Source organism: Gavialis gangeticus, unplaced genomic scaffold, assembly GCF_001723915.1.
Source record: "Gavialis gangeticus isolate Ggan-Ray unplaced genomic scaffold, GavGan_comp1, whole genome shotgun sequence".
NCBI lineage: Eukaryota > Metazoa > Chordata > Crocodylia > Gavialidae > Gavialis > Gavialis gangeticus.
Genome location: NW_017729022.1, coordinates 96,742,204 through 96,763,855, shown reverse-complemented (window position 1 = coordinate 96,763,855; position 21,652 = coordinate 96,742,204). Strand labels below are relative to the sequence as shown.

General features: G+C 43.2%; 1 protein-coding gene across 1 annotated transcript in view; it reads right to left on the bottom strand.

Annotated features, from left to right (window-relative positions):
* Positions 1–307: 307 nt before the first annotated feature.
* Positions 308–21,652, bottom strand: part of ST8SIA1 (ST8 alpha-N-acetyl-neuraminide alpha-2,8-sialyltransferase 1) — a 313,115-nt gene continuing 291,770 nt past the window's right edge. Inside the window, exon 5 of the mRNA XM_019515663.1 lies at positions 308–2,152. Within this exon, the coding sequence (XP_019371208.1) occupies positions 1,666–2,152 (487 nt within the window). The 3' untranslated portion in view covers positions 308–1,665. The remainder of the gene's footprint in view (positions 2,153–21,652) is intronic.

Below are 21,652 nucleotides of genomic sequence, written 5' to 3'. Positions count from 1 at the left end.
ACACACACACACACACACACACACACACACACACACACACACACACACACACACACACACACACACACACACACACAATAAGACAGGTCATACAAAACAAAAAAAAACAAAGCAAAATCTTCTATTATTTTGGAGCTAATGCATACAGCACATGAAATCTTTATAGAAAGCCAATGTCAATTGTACTATTTCCACTGTTTAACTAAAGGTTGTGGCTACTGGAGATGGAATATAGAGTGACAGAATGGGGATACAGGTCTGAATTTAAAAGGCTAGTGTTGATAATGTCTTGCAGCAGATACTGTGACACAGGCTATGAACATTTAATATTTGCTTCTTATTAAGAGTCCTAAAAATAAAAATTCACTCACAATACAGATGGGTTCTATGACCATCCACTGCCTGAGTAAGAACCAAAAATAAAACAGACCTTTAGGCAGTGCAAGGGCTAGAGTGAAATGTACACACTTACATAATTCATTAATATAATAAGGAAAATGACTGCATTATATAAGCACCTAACATTTTCATTTACTTTATACTCACTACGTAGTTTTTACAGAGTGTTCCCAAGGACTGTTTTATTTTTCAAAGTATCTTGGATCAGAAACAGACTGTGGGGAAAAATACTGTAAAGCCATGTTGCAATTGCAACAGCAAAGGAACTGTTTGTACAAAATTAAAACTGGCTTCAAAGAGATAATTTCTTTTGTTTTAATAAATTTTAAAAAGTTGCCTACATTCGCTGTTGTGTTTTCTCTGCTACAAGCACATGGACAACCTGATCCTGCGTTCATACGTACACATCAAAATCCCATTGTAGCCAACGAGCAGTTGGAGTACAAAGGAACACAGAACTAGTCCCACAGAATGTACAGTAAATTGGTCAAGAACAGATCCTATTACAAAAGTTACTATGGCATTCTATATCAACAGGCCAAAACTAAGCTAATGAAATTGTTTGTAGTTCAATTCTTTTCCTGGCGTAAATTTAGTTTAACGCTCAATTTTTTTTTTACTATTAAATCAACCCCAAACCCTAATGCTACATTAAAAACAGCTGTATGTTGCCCTGATCTGAACTAGCACTGTTGAATAATACAATAGGCAGGTCCCACTTCCTCCTGGCACCCCTGAAAAGGAAATTTCTCTATTACAAAATCTGGGTATTATTCTACCAGATTCTGGGCACCCTTGGGTCTCCTTGAAGTCACTGGGGGCTGGTGATCCTCAGCAGCTGCTGCTTTAACAAAAAAAGGAAGAGAGAAAATCATATAGGTGCCAAACTGGAATGAAATGGAATTTGGAACAGACAGTTGTATTTGGCACTGTCAGCAAAAGCCCTTTGTAGCCTCCCTCCAATCCTTAATGCCCCTTTAACACTGATCTTTTAAAATGCAGACCCAGCAAGCTCAGCTGTTTTGCTTTCAACATGTTTTGATAATACTGCTGACTGGATTCCATGAAGAGCTTTTTGAATTCCCACTTCCATAACCCATAACGTATAAAGACTTGACTCTCATTTGGCCTTCAAGTCATCATCACTGTAACCAGTAGCATTTTTATAGTCCATGCAAATCTATAAGTATTTTCCCTTTTAAAAAATTATTTTTGGAGAACATGAAAGTAAAACAGGGAAGATCCTCAAGCTGTTCTCTACGGTTCTCAGACAGCAGACTGGAGTGAAGGCTCCTCACATTGTTCTAGCTGCATTCTCAAGACGCCACTTTTATGAAGGAACCAGAGCTGTAGAAATTCCTCTGGCATGGCATGGAATCCAGAATCAGGCAAAACATTGTCATAGTAATGATGGCTAATAAACCTCCCATGCAGATCCACTGAGAAAGGCCAGAAGCCATAAATCGTGACTTCTTCACACAGACCTAGGGCTGCACTGACAAGGAAGAGGCCTGTGGAGAGCCGCTTAGCATGGATTCCTTTGCTTTTCCAGAACTTGCCAATGTCACGTAAGAAATTGGGATTGGCAAAAAGCACTGTTTGATTGGCACCAAAGTCCTCCAGAGTGTAGTAGACACGGAGTGATGGTTCCGTTCCTGTTTTCATGGAGAAGGCTGGCATGTAGATATAGCTGTGATTATAGACTTTAACGCTGTTCACAAACGCTTTTCTAGACCAAAGCAGATTCTGGAATCTGTAAAAAACAAACAAAAAACAAACAAACAAAAAACAACCAACAAGGCATTTAGGTTATAAATATATATTTCATGTTAGAGCCGAGCTCAAAGATACCTGTCCTACCCATAGTTACAAATTCCATGTGCACTTTCTCTAGCCTACCACATAGACTGTTTTCTCACTGGGTCTACCCTTTCTTCTAATTGTCTGTCACAGACCTTCTTTCATTGCCTCCACTTGCAATGCAAGAGCTTTTTCTGCTGCTGTCTGGACTAGTCTTCCTGTTTACTTCACCAGCCCTTCATTGACCTTCAGACCTCAGCTGGAAAGCTTCTCTCCAACTGCTTGTTTCTGTTCATTTTAACTAAAATGCTAATTTTTCTGTCCTTTCCCTACTGTTTACTGGCTGTGTGAGGGGAAGAATAGTTTTGAAGTTGCTCTCCTTTGTTTCAACCTAGCAGAAAGTTCACTTCTTGACTCTGCTAGACTGTGCAATGTTGAATGAAGCACTTTCTCTCTCTCTCTTTGCTTTAGTTCCTTCTTTATAACAAGAAGTACTTCTCTGCCCCATAGATGCTTCATAAGGAAAAAAAAAGTAATTCACATTCCTGGAGCAGTCAAGTACTGCAATAATGAGAGGTGTAAATTAGGTACTAGTATAAATGGGATCTAACAAATATTTTAAGATACTTTCAGTAGCATTTGTATCAATTGTAAGTGTTTCATAGCAATGAGTGGCACATATTTGGATAAAAATTAGGGCTGGGTAGACAATGTATCACTCCCTCTTTAAACCTGACAAAACAAAAAGTGTTTTTTTATTGAAAACTTCAGCAGGAAGTTTAGAACTTGCACCAAAAAATGCAAAATAGAAATGGGAAAAACACTCTAGGAAATCTTTTTGTTATTCAAAATTGAATTTAAAAAAAAAAAAAAATCAACAAAATTTGGGGAAAAGATTTTTGAGTATCCCTAGTTCTTTTCTGTTTTTCAAAAATGATTTATTAAAAATTAAATAAAAAAAGGAATCCAAGTCACACTCCCTATCAGCAACAGTAAGAAATACTTCTATAACTACAGTATACATATAAAGCTTCCAGACCTCATTTGGTTCAATTATTCTAATGTTATAAAAGCCTAAGTCGGTTTGTCTGTAATGCTTTATTTGCACTCTGATTGACTGATGGAAACAGCCAATCAGAGTGGTCCATGCATGGGGGAATGCTGCCATGATTCCAAAGCCATGCTGAAGACTGGACAGACCCCATCCCTGCAACAGGCAGCAACAGCGGCAGCATGAGGCATTAGGTGGCAGCACTCCATCCCAGCCCTCCCCCGCCCTCCCCTCCCCCATGTAATTCTTGACGGACAATTGGCTAGTATCTTTATAAAAGTGCTTATGTTTTTAAGTTACGCAGTAACACAGTTGTTAAGAGTCGTTATATTTCTGAAAAGAGAACTAAAGGATGACATTCATACAAACAAGTAAAACAGAAGCCAGGGTATTGTTTGGATAAAGGGCACCACAGAGATCTTAGCAGAGCACCACAAAGGGTACCACAAAGATCTTAAAATTGCACCAAATTCACAGCTCATGTTTAGAACTGTGTGTTGTTGCTGGAGTTGTTGCTCCTAAGTAGGTTTAAAATGTAGTTTATATTCCTAAATTACAAGTTGAGAAGCCAGAAGAAGGTATAAGATAAAGGAGAAACAAGATGGTAACAACAAGGAGAGCATAAAAAGGCATAGATTATTTTCTGCTATATTCCTTTTCCAGTCTCTACATATCTAACCACTTCCACTTCCAACCACTCACTGGGCATTGTCTACATGTGTAGTAGCCTATTTTACTGCGCATTAAAGAAGCATGTAAAAGAAGTGCTATTACACTAATGCACAATAAAATAGGCTACTGTGTATTAAGCTTCACTTAAAAAGCATGCGCTTGCACTACTGTGCATACTGACTCATTAGGTCAGCCTAATGAGCATTTAGTTCCACACACTGGAGGTACTAAATTTAATGTGCATTAGGAAAAGCACATTAATGCACATGTAGACATGCCCACTGATGTGTATTTTACTATGTATTCCAAAGTTGTACCATCTGGTGAAAATAATGACGTTCAGAAGTGCCAAGATGAATGCACCGCACGAAGCAGTTGACTGCGGGCTTCCATGACACTGATTGCATAAAAGTGAATTTACCTTGCACATAACAAATTTTTGGTACAAAAAGGGTCATCATATAAGAGTGAATTCGCACATACACAACCTGCATAAAGCGAGTGAAACCTGTATGTTCTACACAGCATAACAATAAGGAAGTCATAGCATGTAAAGAAAATTATGACAAAACTGGCATTATCAGTACTGTTCCAGAAGGAAAGATATGAGGGGAAAAAAGAGGGTGGCATTATGTTATATGCCACAAATATATACTTGTTCTGCAGCCCAGGAGACAGAAAGTGGCAGATCTGTTATGTGTGCCCGAAGATCCAGGGGAGAAAGAACAATAAAGATGTGATGTTATGGGGAAGAGGAGGTAGATGAGGCATTCCTCAAGCAGGCAACAAGAATAACTAACAAATATGAGATAGTAATAACAACATAACTTAACTTCCCCTATAAAACCCTAAATGGGCTGGGACCTACATATTTAAGGGATCACCCCCTCCCTGATGTTATACCGTTATCCCAAAGTTCAGCCAAAAGCCAAAAGCCCTCCTGCACCACCTGTGCATCCAATTATTCAATGAAAACACAAGAACATCTGTGACCCTTCAGCTTTAAAACTTTTCCCTAACTCTCCTCCCTGGGTGTCTGTCAGAGTCTGACCCCAGGATAGCTTCTGGAAATGATACAAGACCTTTTAATTTGGGCAGACTTTTAGCAGGGGGTATCATTTGGGATGTTTGTTTTATTATATACTGTTTTATTTTATTCCACCTGTTTTATAAATGTATCTTGTTTTTTGTTGTAAGCCACTCTTAGCTTTTTGTGGGGCAGGAGAGTATATAAATCCAATGAAATGAAATAAAATTGCTTCTGAAAGAAATGTTACAGTAAAACAAGGTGTCCAGCAAGCTCAGCTAAGAACAGAAGTTACATCTAAACTGGTTTAAGTGATCAGAAACTAGATTAAACCTGTAACAGAACAGAAGATCAGTACACTTAAACCACTTCCAAAATGGCCAAAATCAGTTTAAGAGAAACCTGGTTGCATGTGGTATCAGACTTAACTGATTTAGGTCAAACCAGTTTATGGAACTTCTGTCCCGTACCCCTTCCTGGTTCAAGTTAACCCACAGTACCCCAGCATCCCAGGCTGCTTTGCAGCCCTGGGCTGTGCTGTCTGCTCCAGCAGAGCAGGGTTGGCCCCACCCCTTTGCTCTCAAGCTGGAGCAGTATCACTGCTCCAGTTGGCTGAGAAGGAGGTGGGGGTGGCAAACCTGGCTATGAACCCCAGCCAGGGTCTGCCTGGCAGGGGTGGATCAGCCCCTCACAGTCTTTTCCCTTGCTGCCTGCTTGAGCAGAGGGGTGGGGGACATGGCCAGACACCAGTCATGCCCTCAGACTGAGGCAGAGGAGGGGGAGGGAGGTTTAAATTTCCCTCCTATCTGCATGGGACCCTAGCCAATGTCTGCCTAGCAGGGGCAAAGCAGCCCCTGCCTGGCTTTTACCCTGCTCTCTGCTTGAGCAGAGGGGTGGGGGTCGTTATCAGATGCCAGTCAGGCTGGCATGCTGAGGCAGAGGTAAAGGAGGGGAGTTTAAACTTGATAAGGATACCTACATTATGATTACAGGAAAATAGGGCTGGAAAGAACCTCACAAGGTCTAGTTCAGCTTCCAGTTCAATGATAATCTCTGACTAAACCATCTCTGTCATGTGTCTAATTTACTCTAGAAAATTTCCAGCAAGGGAGATTCCACTATTTCTCTAGGAAGCCTGTTCTGATGCTTAAGCATGACCATAGTCAGAAAGATCTTGACTGCCCTGCCCAGCCTCATCCTCCACCTGGCCCCAGCCTCCCAGCACTTAAAAAAAAAAAAACCAACAAAACCCCACACTCATTGGCTGCAGCAGTGGTAACTGGGGCCTCTGAGGGCTCATGGCAGAGCCCTCCTATGCAGTGCGGGGCAGTGTGGAGCAGCAGGGATTGCCTCTCCTGCTTGTCACCCACATGGCAGCTGTCACATCGCATGGGTGCAGCACGGCTTGGCAGGGTACCACACGTTGTCTGGGAGCTGGGGCAGCTCCACCTGTCAGCCAGAGCCCGGCCACACTCAGCCCCAGCAGCCTCAGCTCCCAGACAGCATGCCGTACCCTGCCGAGCTGCGCTGAACTTGCATGATGTGACAGCTGCTGCGTGGATGCCAAGTGGGGGGGGCCATCCCCACTACCCCCCAGTGCCCTACACTGAGCAGGGGGGCTCTGCCACAAGCACCCAGAGGCCCCATTTGCTACTGCTGCAGCTGGTGAGGGCAGAGCTTTTTTTCCCTTCTTCTTTCTTTAAAGCTTCGCACTCACTGGCTGCAGCAGCAGTGATTGGGGCCTCTGGGTGCTCATGGCAGAACCCCCCATGCAGCACAGTGCAGCAGGGATCGCCCCACCCACCTGGCACCCGCAAGGCTGCTGCCTCATGGCATGGGTGCAGTGTGGCTTGGCAGGGTGACATGCACTGTCTGGGAGCTGGGGCCGCTGGAGCTGAGTGGTGCCGGGCTCCGGCTGACAGGTGGATGCTCATTGATGCTTGTTCGTTGAGCACAATGATCCAACCAGTTATGGATCCACCTTAGAGTACTTTTATCTAGTTCAGTAGTTCTCAACATTTTTAGACTTGAGGCACCCCTCAAAAAATGTTAGTTCTTACTTTTCTCTTGTTTTTTGACTATGGAAAAATAATAGAGTAATTCTTCTGTTGCAAAGAACTCAGAAAGATCATAACAAATCAGAATGTTGTTAATACTATGGATTTACTATTTGAAATCTCTGGGTTTATCATGTGAATCATGTTTTCACACTAACAGTGCTAACATTGCCTGGCATCCCAAAGCACCCTTGAAATGATAAAGGCACCCCAGGGTGCTGTCACACCGTGGTTAAGAATCAGTGATCTAGTCTGCATTTCCTCAACTTGTTAATGAAAATATTGTGGGAGATAGTATGAAAAGCCTTGCTAAAGTCAAGGTATATCACATCCATACCCCATATCCACAGAGCCTGTTATCCTATCATACACAGAAATCAGGTTGGCCAGGCATGATTTGCTCTTGGCGATTCCATACTGACTGAACCTGACCATTTTATTCTCCTCTAGGTTCTTCACAATAGATTCCTTGAGATGGGCACTATTTGTCCTTTCCAATTACCCAGGACCTCACTCAACCTCTATGAATTCTCAAAGATGATAGCAAGCTCTGAAATTACCTCAGCCAGTTTCTTCAGTACCCTGGGGCAGTGTTTCTCAACCTTTTAAGTAGCAAGTACCCCCTCAGTTCTGAAAATTTTAATAAGTACCCCAACACTCAATTTTCCAGGGTATCTTATATTTACAGATTGTGCACTATATGTTAATATGACAGATGTCTGATCTGGTGTGGATAGGGATGCCACCTTTTGCACCAGGGGTGCACAACTTAAGTATGTACCTGGGCTAGAGGTGATGTTTCCCAAACCTAGAAGGACTGAACCACATTATTACTGGGGAATTCATTTATTGGCTGAACCAAATGATTACTGGGGAATTTAAAGTGCCATGCAATGTGAGGTGCACCAAATTTTTTTGCCATAGTTTTGAGAGGAAAAGAGGGCAAGAGAGAAAGAAAAAGAGGGTGAGAGAGAGAGAGTGTTGGGGTACCTGCGTACCTCCTGCCTGTGTCTCGTTTACCCCTAGGGGTACGCATACCACAGGTTGAGAAACTATGCCCTAGGGTGCAACCCATCTGCTTCTTTTTTCACATGCTTGTCTTTTCTGAACAAGTTATACCCATCCACGATAATATGATGGTCACATGAACTATTCCACCATGTCTCTGTAATCCCAATTATATCATAATTCCATGATTGTACTAGGACCTCCACGTCTTCCTGCTTATTCCCCCCTACTCACATTAGTGTATAAACACATCAGGTAATTCACTGATTTGTCTATTTTCTTCCTGAGAACAATGCTAAGTCTACTGCTATTGCCTTTTTTTATTAGGTTTTTATCCTAGTCCCCTGACTCTTTACTTACCTTCTGGCTTTTGTCTCTATCCCCCGGTAAAGCTAGTCTAAACGTTCAGTAGAAGACTATGAAATGTTGAGATAACACATTAGATATTCTTCATTTTCTAGCTGCCTCTTTAAATATCCATTATTCCAGATTATTCCGGCTCATGAGTCCCAACAGATGTCACCCAGTATGAAGACGCATATGGTACCAATATGGCAATAATGTTGCACAAGAGGAATAGCATTCAAAGTGCTGTTGCAACCTGTCTTTGAAAAAATAAAAAAATTGACATTTTTTCTTGGAAACTGTTTGACCATAGTCAAATGATCTTGATCACACTGTCTGTAGGCACCACGCCTAGCTCAACAGATGGGCATGGTACAATCAGTGAAGATACCACGTAGAAGTCTAAAACATACTGATTATGGCTCAGTTTGTTCTTGAACAGCCAAAAAGCTGCTGCCCAACCTGTGTTTCTGGCAAGGGGGAGATTAGAAGCAAATGGAGCTTGCTATTTTCCTATCTGAAGCTTCAGTGGAAAAAAATCCCAAGGAATCTTGGCCAGTTTTGTGACATTTCACAAATGGCCCAAGCTGATAAGTTGCAGGACACAAGATTCCTAACAGCCAGTTTCTAGAAATCCCACTCAGGGCCAAATTGTTTGGTGCAGATGCACTTTATAAAGCACAAAATTCTAACTCTACCCCTCCCAACTGCAACCTTGCTCTCAGTCAGACTCTCATTTCAGCAGAAGATACTGTGAACCTCTCCTCCTAAGCATGCAGGAGAAATTCATCTGCTGTTACACACTTACAAGATGTGACAGCGGGAACTCTCCAGGGCCAGCATGCCAGCCAGCCTATCCACCTGTCTAGGGCAGTCTGCCCTGTCTCTCCTGCCATGACTTTATCTAATATTTCTTGTTATTTGTGGGAGGCTGCCCATTACCTTGCCCCGATGCCAGGGGTACTATCCAAAGCTCTGTACCTTCCCTATACCATGACCTATGCCTCGCAGATGGTATCTCAGCCTAGCATCTGGCCTTCACCTGGAGGCACACACCAGGCCTCATACTCAGACTAGCACCTGACCTCCCTTCTGAGGGCACACACCAGGCTTTAACATATATCACCGGGGTCGGCACACCAGCTGTCTGAACAACTGCCACTCTCACCCCTCTCTGGGCAACTATTCACAAACCACTCACATTCTCTCCCTATGGGGTTGACCCATGTGCTGGCCTTCAGGATGCACATGTGCTCCTACTCAGCACACCCTGGGACAGCCCTTCAGGCTGTCACTTGAGCCTTACTCAGCCCCCAAATACACAGTCCTTCAGGCTGCTGATGCGCACCCTACTCTGTGTGGGCCCTCACAATTACCTCCTCTCCAGGGCCACACAACTACCCCCTCTTGTTCCATAACTACTACTGCCCCTTCCCAGGAATACACAACTACCCCCCTCTTTGGGGCCACAACTACTACTGCCCCGTCTCCAGGCCTCTGTCTGTGCTCAGGTGCCACGATAGGCAGACCTGGCCACCACCCTCATAATCACCCACTGTGGAGTGGAGGCTAGGGTTATGAGGCACCCTTGCCCACCTTTCACTGGGGAGGTAACTGGCTTAGCATTTCTTGGGGACTCCCTCATCAAAGGGGCCCCACCAGGCCACCCTTCCCCAGCAGGGTGCAGTTTCAGGTCATGCCCGGGACTAGGAGTCTCCAAATCATCCCCATAGCTCCTGCCCTTACCTCCAGGATGTTCCAGGATCAGGAGCTTGGCAGGCTGATGTTTCTGCCTCGGCTGCTGGCACCAAACTGGTGCCCGAGTTTGAAAATGGCTGCCCTAATTACACACTTGCCGGTACCTGCTCCAGCTCTTAAAGTGGCAGGCACCAAAAGGTGCCCAGCCACACAGGAATACAAGTATTTGCCTCACTCCTTAGCTAAGCAGCTCTGCTGGCCTTTGTGGGGGCAAGGGTTCCCTTCCACTGACATTGATGAAAGATATGTACATTCAGTACAGAATATGTTGCAACAGCACAACCTTGAACTTAAAGTCTCTATCTTATGGGTACATCTACATTGTGTCCTCAGGAAAGGAGGAAAAGCTATCTGCACACTCCTATTTTCATAAGCCAAATCTGGAAATTTAGAAGTAAAATGGATCCTAGGAATTTCTTCCTTCCCGTATAGGGCTAAGTACAGACAGACAAAAAGCCCAAGGCTGAACTGATTCAGTCTTTGCAGGTTAGCCAAAGCTGCAGAGATTAAACTGAGAAACAACTGGACACACATTTATTCAGGAAATGGAGCCACATGCTTGCAGTAGCTCAGATCAGAAGCCAGGGGGCCACTAAAACACAGATCTCTCGCACATAGCTAGCATGGGCTGTGTATTCACTTCCTCTTCCTGCTGCCCTGGAGGTCTCTGGGATTTGCAGTCCACAATTACAGAAGCTGAACTCTGCAGTGTTGCTCATCACTTCCTCTTCCTGCTTCCAGGTGCCTCTGGGATTTGTAGTCCACAGTCATAGCCTGCAGTAACTTCCAGTAAGCTTAGCAGGGCAGGCCAGCTCTGTACTTGGGGGAAACAGGGTTTAACTGGGGGTTTAACTCCCCTCCCTGGCCCCAGACCCCAGCTGGTTTGCCTGGGGTTGGCAGTCCCTGCCCCTCAACCCTTCACTACTGGAGCAGGCAGCCCAGCCCACCCCAGCCCAGGGCTGCAGAGTATGCTGGGATTCTGGGGGACTGTTTTGACCCAAATTAGTTAAGTCTGATACTATATTCAGCCAGGTTTATCTTAAACCAGTTTCGGACATTTTGAAACTGGCTTATTTGCACTGAGCTTCTGTTCTGTTGCAAGTTTAAACCAGTTTCTGATGACTTAAACCAGTTTATGTGTAACTTCTATCCCTAACCTAGATGTTTGAGACTTCTGTCTCCAGCTGTTTGAGAGCAGCCACAGGGAACAGCCACTAATTTGCTTCACTGCTGCATTTCCAGGTCTGGCATGCATGTGAGCAAGCATGCTTTAGATCGGGGCAGACAATTATTTCAGGTGGAGGGCTGCTTACTGTGTTTTGGCAAGCTTTTGAGGGCTGCACTGGTAGCCCCACCCCTTGACAGGTGCCCTGCCCCCTGGTTGCCACCTTGTGACTGGAAGTCTTGCCTTTTGCCACCAGAAGTCCCTCCCCTTTCCCCCGGAAATATTTCTTTCAGCAAGTGGTTTTGCCATCTCTGAACCAGAAAAACACCAAATTATATTCTAAAAATTGAACAGCTATAACTCATTAATACAATTTCAAAAAATATTTTTGTCCTGATTTACATGCATTTGTGTAGTGTACACAGAGATAATTGCACAATAGCTTTTGTATATTGTGATGGGGTGGGGGGCATGGGGATAACTTTGTGGAGGCCTGTTAGTGTGTGGGTATATGGATCTGTGGGGTGCATGTGGGTGTGTAAGTGGATCTGTGGGGTGTGGGGGAAGGGTGGCTGGGGTGTGTGAGAAGGAGTGGATGTGGGGGTCTGTATGTATGGTAGTGTGGGCGGAGTGTGGGTGCACATGTATGATGGGGTGTGTGTGTGGGACTTGCCCTATGAACACACACACATTCCCTCCCTCACTGCACACACACACACACACACACACACACACTCCCTCTCACACACACACACACTCTCTCTCTCACAGTCTCACACACACACAAAGTCTCTCACAGACAGTCTCACACACTCTCTCTCTCTCTCTCTCTCTCTCTCTCTCTCTCACACACACACACACACACACACACACACACACACACATTCTTTCTCTCTCTCTCTCTCCCTCCCTCATTGTTCTCTGTCTCTTTCTCCCCCTCCCTCACTGCATGGATGGACACACACACACACACACACACACGGACACGGACACACACACTCACCCTCCCGCTCCTGGACCTGGGGTACCAGTGTGGGCCTCCTACTCCTGCAGTCTGGTGATGCAGCCACGTGGTGCCGGAGCAGCCCAAAAGCTGTGGCAGGCATAGACTTCCAGTTGAGGGTAGGGATGAGAGGGGGCTGGAGGCGTGGGGCTGGGTTGGCCTTGTTGCTGGCTCCTACTGCTCCTAGCTCCTATCATCTTTGACAGGCAGCCAGGAACCAATAAATATACATTTTCTAAATTTTTTAGGGGCCCTGTGGGCCAGATAGAATGACCTGGCAGCCCAGATCCAGCCTACAGGCCATATTTTGCCCACCCCTGCTTTAAATCATCCATAGGGGTAGGGGTATGCTACATCCCCACAAACATTTGGCATTTTTAAAATCCCCTTTAAGTGTAGTTATTAAAAATTATAGGAGATACTTAGAAAATATCCCAGTCACTTGCCACACAGACATCTGTAAAGCCACAAAATCAGTACTCTGATTTAATTTCAGTTACTGTTTGTGGTGGTCAGAACCAGAGGGGTTACTATCATGAGCAATAAATATATGCTCATGGAGACATCCAGGCAATTGTCTAGCAGTTAAGATTAGTTAATGCAAAGTTTGCAAGTTTGCAACCCGCAAGTGGAATTTCTCTGTCACAATTTAACCAAAGTGTTGAATCTAACTGTTTGCACTGAACATGGGATTGACTGAGCCCCAAAAATAAGCAAAACTACAAGATTAGCTGATCTAACAGGTTTTTTAAAGGTCAGCCATAACAAGATCTGAGCACCTAATACAATTAGCACATTCCAAGGAATCCAAGGAATAAGAAACCAAGGGGTTGAGCTTGGGCAAAGTAATGCTAATTTCAAACCTCAAAGTAATGTGGTGTAATTTGTTTATTGGGTGAACCCGAGTTCGGGCGGTAACCTTTCATGATAATTTCTAACACCTTTTAATCCCATAAGGTAACAGCTATAGGGCAAGATTGTGAGTGGCTCTAAAGCCAACAGATTAGCATAAAATAAAGCATAAAGAAACGCGCATGCCAAGTAACCAGTTTGAAGGACGAGACAGAAGGACCATCGCTGTACCAAGCCTGGATTGCAGACTCCCAGTGTAAGTGAGGACTGGATCCTGACCAAGGGATCTTCCCAGTGACCCCTCAGACAGCGTTGATCAGGGACACCTGACTTTGCTGGAACAACTTGGTGCGCACCTGGCATAGAGGGACTGCTGATAAGTTGCCAACCCCATGTGGGAACTCTTTGTCATTTTGTCTATCTGTTATTATTTACTATTAGCTCTTTATTATTGTGCTATTTGTTTGTCTGTTAACTGTTATATGCTAAGCTATAAGTAAATTTGCCTTTACTTTACTCCCGACTTGCCTCCTCGATCCTGAACCCAGCAGCCTAACAGCTGATACTCACAGTGCCTAGCTGGCCTGTGACAACTGTTGGAGGAAAGACTGGCTTCATAGGAACAGAGCCCAAATGCTAAAGAAATGCTGCACTTTATTTAAAACAAATAGTAACCCTCCTCCCCACCCCAACCCCCCCAAAAAACAATTAGAAAATACCCAAGACTCATGCATTTTCCCCTACTGTGAACATAAACCTATAAAGTTATCTACAGTTCTTCAGCATGAACATTAACTAAGTTATTTTGTTATTTACTGCAATAGATGAAGCACAATTTAACAGGAATTCAGTTCCCTGATCGCATCCTTTTCAACAGCCTACTGGCCTGCAGTCACATACTTGATATACTGTTGTAGTCCAAGATTCCCTCTGTACTGACAGATGTCTTTAACTCTAAATAAAGTTTAGACCTGTTTTTTATTAGTAATCCTCTCCTTAATCATTCCTATTATGATTTTCTCCACAGTTAGCATACTCTTTTAGGGCCTGTCTACCAGAGGAGGCTGCTGTGAACTTAGAACACACCGGCTACTCTGCACCAAAACCCCATATAGTTGGTCTTCCTTAGAGCACAAGTGCACAACAGCAAGGGACAAGGAGCAGAGTAGCTAATTCACTGTCAACTGATATCCCTACCTTACTCCATAATACTTTCCCAATGTAAATATAAGCCCTTTGCTTTGTTCAGACTCTTATGTCAGATTCACTCATAATCCCAAAGTTGAAAGCAAAACCAGATTTCAGTGGGAGCATGTTCAGACCCTTACACGGTGAAAATGCAACAGGAAATGGACTTAGAATAAGGAATCAGGAAGCAAACTCAATCACAACACCATATAAAGGAAACCAGAAGTTAGAGATGTCCACAGCCATCTTCCAGAACAGGATTAATTCTTAAAATGTATTTTTCCAATGCCGTATCTAGTTTAATGTTAAATGTTTGAGGTTCCAATCAGTCCTTTCTCCATGCTGAAAGGAACTTCTGTTCTTAAGGAATTCCTGCTTCTCTCAACTGGATCTGGAGTACTGTGTTCAGTTTTGGGCCCCATACTACAAAAAAGATGTGGACAAATTGAAGACAGTCCAGTGGAGGGTGACAAAAATGGTGAAGGGGCTGGGGGATAAGACTGGGGGAACTGGGCTTATTTAGTCTAGAGAACAAGAGACTGAGAGAAGACTTAATAGCAGTCTTCAACTACCTAAAGCGGGGTTTGAAAGAGGATGGAGTTAAGCTATTCTCAGTACTGGCAAATGACAGAACAAGGAGCAATGGTCTCAATTTGAAGCAAGGGAAGTTTAGGTTAGATATTGAGAAGAATTTTCTCACTAGGAGGGTAGTAAAATACTAGAACAGGTTACTCAGAGAGGTGGTGGAAGCTCCATCCTTGGGGATTTTCAAAACCTGGCTAGACAGAGCTTTGGCTGGGATGATATAGTTGGGGCTGGTCCTGCTTTGAGCAGGGAGTTGGACTAGATGACCTCCTGAGGTCCCTTCCAGCCCTAACTTTCTATGAATCTATGATTTTATGATCTCCTGTTCTTGGACCCAAAAGAGTTGGGCTGTCTGCCTCCATTTTATAAACTACAGTAACTTTCTGGGAACTTTATATTAGCCCTTCCTTGGCTACTCTTCTGCACTTTAATAGAGCACTAAATCCAGGTCATCTCTAGATAGCATACAACTCTTTGCCAACCCCTTCCCTTGAATGACTACAAGATGCCCTACTACCTCCCAGCAGGCACAGTTCTTAATCATATAGTCTCCTTGTCGGGTGATCCTTATAAACATTTAATTCACCTGGCGAGTTGGGCTAAAAAACATGACATAGGTAATATGGGCCCTAATCTCCTATAAAAGCCAAGATCACCCTACAATAATGCTCAGTCTTAATTATCCTTTGATTAATTTCAGTCTATCATTACTTTTGCACTACATAGACAGTCATCATAGACAGTCATTTGGTGTAAAGGTGATAGTCTTCCAGTACATAGGGAAGTCATCAGTGAATCCAAAGATGACTGAAGAGGGAGATCCAAGATCCACACGTGTAAACATGTGCACACATTACAGACAGCTCCAGGAGGAAGGATTACATCCTGGTGATGTCAGGTCACAGCTCTTTCCCATTGCCTCTCTCATCTATCTGCCTAGTCAGTAACGCAAATTTGCTAGAAATGATTGATGCCTTGTTGATGGTGCCACTGGGAAAAAATCAGAGTTCAAGTCCCACTGGTGTTGATGTTAATATTGCATTTCTTCAGATTGGTCTTCTTTCGAATCTCTTGATTTGCCCACCTGTGGAAGTGATCATCAGTAAGTTGGGAGTATAAGACCTGTTTTCAGAGCTGGTTGTCAAGCATCCTTATGACATGTCCTAGCCAACTCAGCTGGTGCCATATAAACACGGCTTCAATGCTGGTGATATTTACTTGAGCCAGAATTCTAGCACTTGTTCTTCTGTCCTTTTAATTGATATGGAGGATTGTCAGAAGACATCACCGATGATAACGTTCCAAAGCTTTCTGGTGTTTCCAATATGTTGTCCAAGTTTCACACCTGTAGAACAGGGTAAGGATAACAGCTTGGTAGACAAGAAGTTTGGTTTCAATCCAGATGTGATCATCCAGGACACAATTTTGGAGATGTCCAAAGGTAGCAATGTCAGATTTTATCCAGCAGTAAATATTGTCATCTATGTTTATTTTTTGGGGAGAGATGGCTACCCACATAGGGGAATTGATCTACATTCTTTAAAGATTACCCACGAATTGTGATAATGTGAAGGAACAGCTGGTTAGTTTGGAATGGGTTGGTAAAGTATCTTGGTTTTCACAAAGTTGACAGTAACTTGAAGCATTTAATACACTTCACAGAAGCAGTCAGGAGTGGCCTGGTACTCTTCAATTGAGTGGGCACACACAATACAAGCATCAGTATATTGAAGATGAGCAAGGGAGGTGTTGGTTATTTTGGATTTGAAATATAACTGGTTGATGTTAAAAGAGATTTCCATCGATGCAATACTGGATACTGACTCCAGATGAAAGTCTATCAACAATGCAGTGCAGAATAGCTTCAAGGTAGATGGAAAAGGAAGTTGGTGCAATCACCCATTGCTTGACTCCAGTTCTAATAGCGAAGGAATCTATTACCATGCCATTGCTTAAGACAGCTGCTTTCATGTTAGCATGAAGAAATGTGATGCTGGTAACAAATATGAGCATGCATCCTAATCTCATCAGGATCTTCCATACAGCCTATCTGCTGATTGAATTAGAAGCCTAATCAGGTCAATGAAGACCATATAAAGATCTCAGTGTGCTCATGACACTTCTCCTGCAGCTGGCTAGCAACACAGATCTATTGTACATCTGGCTGGTCTGAAGCCACACTGGGACTCAAGTAGAATTTCCTCAGGGAGGGTGAGACTACAGAGGAGAATGCAGAAAAGAATTTTCCCAGCTTTGGATAGGAATGCAATACCATGATAATTGCTGAAATATATATCTTCTTTCTTGATTATGGTGTCATTTCTGGCATCACTCAAGTCATTGGGTATGTGTTCCTGTTTACAGATTTTCATAATAATATGTGGTTGATGACAGAGTTTTTCCCACCTTGCTTTTGAGTTTCAGCTGGTGTTCCATCAGAAACTGTTGTTTTTCATTTGCTTAATGGCTTTCAAAGCCTCTTGATTAATTGATGGAACTTTGAGGTACTCTTTCATGGGGTGTTGTGGAATGGCTTTGATAGTACTGTCTCCAACATTATATCTCTGTTCAGAAGCTCTTCAAAGTGCTCCTTCATTGTACATTGATGGTGGAGCTGTTTTTAATGACTGTTCCATCCTTAGACTTCAGAAAGATGACTCTTTGTATCCTTGGCTTGTAGATCGCTTTGCTAGGCTCAAGAAACTAGGCATGTCACAGCTGTCAGAAAACTTTTGGATCTCTTGTGCTTTGTTCTCATACCACTTCTTTTGCTGTCAGATTTTCTTTTGGGTCTCACTTTCATGTGGCTTGCTTCTGTTTGGAGTTGATGTCATTCTGCCAAGCTTTGAAGGATCACCTTTTTCTGTCAATGAGAACTTGCATTTATTTCCCTATCATCCTTATCAAGCCAGTCCTGATGATGCTTTGTGGAGAAGCCTAAAAATTCTTTACATGCCTCATGGAAGCCTTTCTTGAGGCCCTCCCAGTGATTAATGGTGATGCAATCATCAGAGAAGTAGGATTGTTTCTCACTAAGGTGCTACTGGGGATGATTGCTTTTAGCAGGGTCTTTCAAGCACTCAATACTGAATCTCTCCCTTGGTTGCTTCTTTTGTTTACATAGTTGTAGGGTGATACATGTAGACATGATACAATATATCAATCAATGATCCGTCTGGCAGTCACCTGCACTGGTCATGCTTTGGTGACATGTACATTGTGATGGTCCTGGGCACAGACTATGACATAGTCATACAGATGCCAGTGTTTTAAGCAAGGGTGCATCACTTGTGCATAAGAATTCCTGTTGAATTGCCTTTCCCCATCCCTTCCTTTGCAAGTGTTCCTTTCCAAGCATTTTTTTCAGACGGTAAACTACAGTTGTTGACCTTAATTACAAGAGATGTGTAATGCTGTGGAAGTATAATGTGGGAGAGTGGTGGAAATAAAGTGCCATTGAAATGATCAGTCTCCATGTTTCAATAAAACATAGAATTTGTCTATAGTACTGTGGGGGTTTGAGAGAGATTGAACCTCAAAATTGTATCCAGTTATTACTTTGGGACATGTGGCTGCTCCCCATCCTGTTAACCCAAAGTATAATGTTTTCAAAAGCAGCAGAGCTTGGTACCAATACTTTCTATTACCTGATATAAATCTCAGCTTTCAAAAGGTAAGAGGCCATCCATATTGGTTTGGCTCTTCAGAGACCACTGCTTTCAAATCATACCAATGTGGAGACAAAGCAGAATCATTGGCAGAGTGACATGATTTTAAAGCATTTAGTGTCATCTAAATAAAATTATTAAGCAGCAATTTTGTACCTACTTATATATAGTACAAGCTATGCATGGTATTAATCCAAAGCCAAAAGGATTTACCATATAGTTCACTGGGCTAGGCCTCAGAACAGTCAACTGCATTTCAAGCTGTGGTGATCCCACAGCTCAGCACTGCTCACTATGTAGGTGTACTTCAAATTCCCCACATAAAGGATCCATGTGCTAATTTGCCCCCCATACTCATGAATGGAACTGGGTGTTCTTGTCATGAGTCCTGGGACCCTCCAAATCATAACTTAAGTGGTCCCCAGATGACATATAATCAATCAACTAATGACACAATAAAAAGAAGAATAAGTTACAAAGGTATTCCACAAAATACATGGAATAATTTTATAGCTGCTTCCTATCATGCCATTAATTGAACATGTGATCAGGGGCCCCTGTGGCTGGGAGCCCCACCAGGTGATCAGAGCTCCCAGCTGTGGGAGCGCGGGGGGGCTATGCGTACTACTAGGCACGGGAGTTCCCAGCTGAAAGGGCTCCCAGCAACAGAGGGGCCTCATGCACCCCTGCAACTAGGAAATCACAACTGATATGATCTCCCAGCCACAGAACAGCTCTGAGTGCATCCTATTGCTAGGAGACTGCAGCTGATGTACACCCCCACAGCTGGGAGATCACATCAGCTACTGTCTCTTAGCTATGGGGGTGCATAGCCCTCCCAACCATGGCTGGGAGCCCTGTCAGCTGGGAGCTCCCAGGATTGCGGTTGCGCATGGGCTCTCCCAGCTGGAACCTCTGATCAGCTGACTGTGGCTAGGATCCCACAGCTAGGAGATTGCATCAGCTGTGGCTGGGAGATCGCATCAGCTGAGGGAGCTCCCAGCCATGAAGGGGGAGTCCAATCCTGGGCTCTGCATCCACTGGAAAAAGGGTGTGTGGCATGACAGGAGGTGCAACTGTGTGGATCATGCAATAGATCCCATCATGCCTTTACCTGCATGTATAGAGGGGCCCTTGGAGTCATACATTATACCTACAAGTACCCCATGAGGTGCTTCATGTTTTAAATTAATATAATGAATTCATGAAACTTTAAAGCACTCTCCAGGGAAGGCAGCTGAACTCCCATCTTCAGCAGGCTACTTCTTCAAGCTAGTCTAAAGTTTCACACACTTCCTGCCACTTCCTTAGACTTTTGGGAAAGTTAGCAGTACAAGAGACACTAGCCTGGGACAATTGAAGTCAGTCCAAGAAGTGCAACTGTGACCCAAACCAAAGTCCACTGAAGTCAATGAAAGACTGGCTTCAATGATCTTTGAAAGAGACTACTTCCGCCTCTGCAAAGGACCTGGCCACTTGTACCAGAGAAAGCAAGGAAGTGATAGAGAAGCAACCTTCCATTTGGTAAGATAACTGTAACTTGATTGACATCTAATATCAAGTAGTGTCAATTCTTTCAGGTTCAAGCTCACATTCAATGTATCTATATCTAGAAGTGCTGATTGGTACCTTCTCAAAGCTGCCCAGTCTCTACAGTGGTGTTCAAGTTTTCCTGTACATCAGCTCTTTTCGTAGACTTCAGAGAAAGTATGATGTATAACTTCCTCAGCATGATTAAGCTGCCAAGCTTCCTCAAATGCTGGTACAGCATGTACTTAGTTGGAACTGCTATTGCTAGATCATCATCAGCAAAATACACAAAGTGGGGTGGGTAAAGCATAGGGAATCTGAAAGTTTGCCAATCTTTTAAACTGTTTTACCGTTTGCAAAAGGATTTTGAGTTAAAAAACCTTTTCTCCTCTTGTAATTGTATTCAAGTCATACAAATCAAAAGAAAAAACGAAGCTTGAAGTTAATCTTAGAAGGAGTGAAAGATGTAGAAAATACTAGGTTTAAAGCAATTGGCTTCAAAAAGAAGCTGGAACTGAGTGCTCACTGCCTGGTCCTACCACACACTATTGATGGAGCAAAATGAAATCTTTTAATTAACCTACTAGTTCACTTAGATTCCACATGCAAGAGGTTCAGTTGTGTTTGCTCCTACATTATGTCAGAATCTTTCTAAAAGCAATCAGTTTCCTTCCCATTTCATATGTAGAAAAACTATTGTCTATTTTTTTAATACCGCACATAGAGAAAAAATCTATCTTCCATAAAGTTAATATTAGGTAATATCTGTAATTGTGATAACATCTATAGGTGAACCAAGTGGGAGCTCCCTTAATATAGAACATTGATTGACATCTGCTACCCCAGACTTTATAAGCTAATATACAAATAGCAAATTTGCTCCAAAATGTGGTTTCAGTCATTCCAAACAATAATTAATTAAAATGGTTCATATGAAACTAAATTAAAACAATTGATTCAATTTGTTTCAGCTAAAAAAAACAACCCAAAAGGTTTCATGTCAAACACTGTATCTGACCAGAAGAAATGAAATATTTCATTTTTCTAAGATGCATTTGGTAGCTGTGTTGGTCTGAGACAAAAAGAAATGCAAAACTCTAGAACTTTTGGTTCAGAGATACCTTTCATTAGACCACCTAAGAAATTGCAAAAAAATTATCTTTTTTTACATGCTTTTGGGCGCACATGCCCTTCCTCAGGCTCAGGGAAAATTAAAGATGGTTAATTATGACTGCACCATAAGCTGAGTTTGTGAAGAAAATATTATATTTACAATCGGACCTAGACAGGTTACAGGGGTGGGTGGACGAGAATAGGATGGGATTCAACACTGACAAGTGCAAGGTGTTGCACCTGGGGAGGAAGAACCAGCAGCATACCTACAGGCTGGGGAACTCCCTTCTCGTCAGTGCAGAAGCAGAAAAGGATCTTGGAGTCATTACTGATGCCAAGATGAACATGGGCCGGCAGTGTGGGGATGCAGTCAGGAAGGCCAGCCGCACCTTGTCATGCATCCACAGATGCATCTCAAGCAGGTCCAAGGA